Genomic DNA, 5,116 nt, shown 5'->3' with positions numbered 1-5,116 from the left:
TATACCAAGCAATACTAGTGAATAACACTCTGGTTATGAAACAAAGTAATAAAGTCACAATTCTTTTAGACCACCATATATACCATATAGTATGTAAGAGTAAAAACACCACTTCCAAAATATTCGTCCTCTTAGGATGGAATTCGAATTCCTGTTGAAAGAAACATATTATGATATTAAAACCTGAAATGGTGTTGATTAACATACATTTTCAAAACAGAAAAATGCACACTGAAGAATTACATGGGAAAATTCATCAGGTAGACATTGATCAATTTCACTGCAGCACTATTAGGTCTTCCTATCAAAAACAGTGTCTGTAAAGAGATAAGTGTTCATGAATCATGGTACTCACTTTCTATGGTGACAAACAACAGATTTTCTAGTGGCGATCTTCTAACACTACAAAACTAATCAAACAGACCCAGATCTATTAATGCAATCCCCTGCAAGAGTCTATCCCCCGTTTAATATACCGAGGGAGATCGCCCACACACACGCACACATACCTCACCAGAACCTGGGCACTTCCAGCGGCATCAGTTCAATGTTTGAAAGATCATGATCAAATGGCTCTCTGTATCCAGCTGAGCAAATTTCCAAAGTCAGCATAAATGCACCTGCAGCGAAGAGCCACTGCTGGCTCTTTGCTGCAGGTGCATTTATGCTGACTCTGGAAATTTGATCAGCTGGATACAACTGGATATATAATTATATATATATATATATATATATATATATATATATATATATATATATATATATATATATATATATATATATATATATATATATTATAAATATGAAAAAAAAAAAATTTTCACCTTGTGATTTATTATATACAATCATGAAGCTACAAATGTTGTTTAATATCCAATTCATGCAACTTCGGGAATATCCCGGATGGGAAATTATTGTAAAGGCCCCGCTAAACAGGTTTTCTATGAAGAAGCTCCCGTTTTCTACAGGGCCTTCACACTTGACCCTAGGTTAGGGTACTCAACCCTATTTTTCATTATGTAATTGTACATTTATTACATATTGATTTTTGCCCTTATATATTGTGTATGTGTCAGAGTATTTTTGTGTCTAATCTACTATTTTCAATTGTCATGTTATCTGTATGTACCTGTCCTGTTTTGCACAGAGAATGATTGACCTTGGGTCACTTGTATGCCTTTTTACTGATGTCCGCACACCACTTTATAAAGTGGGCGGCTTCCTCAATAAACTAGTAGTACTTGTCTACCTGCTCTTTCTTTTGCACCCTCTCAAATGGTGACCCCCAGAGTGGTTCCTGGAGCTATTAACGGACCCAAACGGCAACTTAGTCTTGGCCCTTTGAACCACCCCACGCCCCTAACAGACTAACTACGGTGCTCTAACGAAGCATTCAGGCGTTACCGACCCTCGTCGGCAAATCACCGGCGTCATTAGCGGACAGCACACGGCATGCTCCCAGGTGTGTATTGACGCGAGTGTTAACTCACACTCCAAGTGAGAGCGTGGAAATGAGCATGGACGTGGACATTCCCTCCCACATACAAATAACCACAAACTTCTCAGAGACAGATATCTCCCTCGTGCAACCCCCACTAGTGCCCTTCCCCACACAAAGACCCGCGCGCTCCTCCACGCCAGTACCCGCTCCTTGCGCGATGTCCCTCCCGACAGATCAACCGAAGGCCGCCCTCACCATAAAGCTGCCGCGGTTCACCCATCACAACCCAGCATCATGGCTCTACAGGGTCAAGGGGCAATTCAGTGTGGCAGGCCTGACTGACGAGGTGCTGCAGGCAGACTTAGTGATCAACGCCCTACCGGAGGAGATATACAGGAGGGTCACCCCACGGGTGATGTCAACTTCGAGCCCTGCCACCTACCAGCAACTAAAGGCCTCTCTCGTCGAGACCTGCTCCCTGCCGGTCTCCGGAGAGCTGCCCACGCCCTCGACCTCGCCATCAACCCCCGGCAGGACACGAACCTCCTAGAGACGTAGCACGCCCTCCAGGACCTCCTTCTCCTCCCTGAGACAGACAGCAGCGGCTGGCACAAGGAGATTAGCCTGTCGAGGGAGATCCTCCTGCGGCAGCTCCTCCTGGAGGTTCGGGGAAGGATTGAGCAGCCCTACACCCTGCCGGTCGAGGATCTCATCAGAACGGTGCAGCAGCTAACTGACTCCACGAGGGCAGCGAAGCAGGCATCCACGCCCACACACCCCATCAACTGCCTCCAGCCGGAGGAACCCAATGCAGAGGAAATCAACGTCGTTGCCAGGAAGCGGCCACCCCATCACCAGAATAAGGAAAGGCTGGGGCTTTGCTACTACCACCAGAGGTTTGGCAAAGATGCCCGAAATTGTGAAGCACCCTGCCTTTTCGCCCATCCAAAAAACGGGGGAAGCGGTGGCCACCCTCACAGGCCGCCATGCCAGCAGAAACACCCGGGAGCCCCGCACCAGTAGGGGTCACCATCCACGACACCGTCTCCGGCAGGATGATGCTCATCGACATGGGGGCTGTGCAGTCAGTGTTCCCGTCTTCCAGAGAGGACCGCAAATGCCCGCTGGACCTGGCTGCCTCCCTGACGGCCGCCAACGGGTCCCCCATCCTTTCCTACAGCACTAAGCTCCTGTCGGTCTCCATCCTGGGCCGGAGATACAAGTGGAACTTCATCATCGTGAAGGTGAGGACCCCACTCCTGGGTGTGGTCTTCCTGGCCCATTTTGGACTGGCAGTCAACGTCGGTCACAAACGCCTGCTGGACACTGAGTCCTGCCAGTCCCCGCCCCTGGTGCCAGGCCCCAGCGCGCCCACAGTATGTTCTGTCGCTCCCCACCAATACACCTCCCTCCTGAAAGAATTCCCTGAGGTGTTCAGGCCCAAACTTCGTCAGGTGCCCGGGGCCCCTGCCAAACAAGGAATATATCATCACATCAAGATGAGGGGGCCACCGACGCACGCAAAGTTCCGGAGGCTTCCCCCTCACCGCCTTCAGGAGGCCAAGAGTGCTTTCGCCGACATGGAGCATATGGGCATATGCAGAAGGCCCCCAGCCCGTGAGCCTCGCCCCTTCACATAGTGCAGAAACCAGATGGCTCCTGGAGACCTTGCGGCGACTACAGGTGACTCAACCTCACTACAGAACCAGACCACTGCGCTCTCCCAAACATGCAAGACCACGTGGCCTCTTTCCAAGGGGTGAAAATATTTTCAAAATTAGATCTGTTAAAGTCCTATTTCCAGGTACCAGTAGCTCCAGAAGACATTACCAAAACCGCCATCATCACGCCCTTCGGGTCCTATGTCTTCGCCTTCTCCACCTTCAGCCTGAGAAACGCAGGGCTGACTTTCCAGAGACTGATGGACAGCATCCTGGGCGACCTGAACGTCTTCGTCTGCTATGTCGCTGACATCCTAATTTTTTCCAGGTCCCACATAGAACACCTGCGGGACATCTGGAAGGTCCTGCAGTGCCTGCAGGAGAACGGCCTTGTCGTCAGGTTCGACAAGTGCACCTTCGGCGTTGAAAGAGTTGACTTCCTTGGCCACGAGATATCCTCGGGAGGCATCTGCCCACTCGCATCGAAGGTCAAGGCCGTCGTCAGGTTCCCCACCCCTACCTCCATCAAGGGCGTACAAGAATTCCTCGGGATGGTCAACTACTACAGGAGGTTCATCCCAGGGTTGCACACACCATGGCCCCCCCGACGGAGATCCTGAAGGGCCATCCAAAGTCCTTAGTGTGGGGCCCCAACCAGTAGTGGGCCTTCTCCCTGACGAAGGCCACCCTCACCAAAGCCTTGGCCCACCAGGACCCCAAGCTCTCCCCCCCAGCTAACAACGGATGCCAGCAACGTCACCTGTGGGGTAGTCCTGGAGCAGATCGCCAACGGAGCCTCTCAGCCCATCTCCTTCTTCAGCAGGAAGCTCAGCCCCACCCAGTCCTGGTACAGCACCTTTGACAGGGAACTCTTCGCGGTGTACTAGGCGGTACACCACTTCAAGTTCCTCCTGGAGGGTACGACCTTCACAATTTGGATGGACCACCAGCCGCTGGTCCACGCCTTCACAAAGCTGGGGGATGCATGGTCCTCCAGGCAGCAGTGGCACCTCACGGCCATCGCAGAATTCACCTGCACCATCAAGTACCTCCCCGGCAGGAAGAACACTGTAGCAGACGCCCTCTCAAGGATCGAAATCAATGCGGTGCAGCTCGGGATTGACTACGAGGACCTCGCCCAGGAACAGGCCACCGACCCAAAGATTTCAGTTTACAGCACCGCCATCACATTGCTGAAGTGGAAGGACGTGCCCCTCACCCTTGGAGGGTCACCACTGCTGAGCGACGTAAGCACTGGCCATCCCTGGCCACTGGTGCCCGTCTCCCGCAGTCGTCTGGTCTTCAACATCATCCACGGACTGTCCCACCCCTCCAGCAGGACGACGGCCAAGCTGCTGGCAGAGAAGTTCATCTGGCACGGCATATGGAAGGACGCAACGGCCTGCGCGAGGCAGTGCATTCAGTGCCAGTCTAGCAAAGAAGGGTGTCACACCGAGTTGGGGGTGGGCGACTTTCCTCAGCCGGGAAGACATTTTGGGCACATCCACGACAACCTAGCGGGCCTCTTCCCCCATCAGGAGGAGCCAAGTACCTTCTGACAGTCGTCGACTGCTACACCAGGTGGCCTGAAGCAACGGCCATGGAAGAAGCCACCACCAGTGAGTGCGCTGAGGCCCTCCTCTCCAGCTGGATCAGCCGGTTCGGTGTCCCGGACCATATAACTATGGACAGGGGCCCAGCTTTCCTGCCCGAGCTGTGGACCACCCTGGCATGCCTGGTGGGGACCACTCACCACATCACCACCACCTACAACCCCGCAGCCAACGGATTGGTGGAAAGGTTCCACAGGTCCCTGAAGGCGTCCATCATGGCTCGTTGCACCACCGACAATTGAAGTACCAGCTGGCCTGGGTCCTCCTCGGTTGAGGACCGCCCCAGAGCCAACGGCGACCCGTTTGCAGCTGAAAAAGTCTACGGGGAGTCCCTCATAGTCCCGGGCGAACTCATCATGGAGGACTGGGACAACCTAACAACACAGAGGCTCCATGACAGG

The 5,116-nt window shown here is 52.8% G+C and overlaps 1 protein-coding gene across 1 annotated transcript; it reads left to right on the top strand.

The window, feature by feature from the left end:
• Positions 1–2,427: 2,427 nt before the first annotated feature.
• On the top strand, positions 2,428–3,081 carry LOC136837244 (uncharacterized). The gene has a single exon (XM_067101982.1). The coding sequence runs from the start codon at positions 2,428–2,430 to the stop codon at positions 3,079–3,081; it is 654 nt and encodes a 217-aa protein (XP_066958083.1).
• The last annotated feature ends 2,035 nt before the right edge of the window (positions 3,082–5,116 follow it).

This window comes from Macrobrachium rosenbergii, chromosome 58 (genome assembly GCF_040412425.1).
Source record: "Macrobrachium rosenbergii isolate ZJJX-2024 chromosome 58, ASM4041242v1, whole genome shotgun sequence".
Taxonomy (NCBI): Eukaryota; Metazoa; Arthropoda; class Malacostraca; order Decapoda; family Palaemonidae; genus Macrobrachium; species Macrobrachium rosenbergii.
Note: the sequence above shows the minus strand (reverse complement) of the source record. Positions and strands in the feature narration are given on the sequence as shown.

What these genes read in the sequence shown, in the direction of transcription:
- LOC136837244 (XM_067101982.1), top strand. Translation starts at nt 2,428, where the DNA reads ATGCCAGCAGAAACACCCGGGAGCCCCGCACCAGTAGGGGTCACCATC.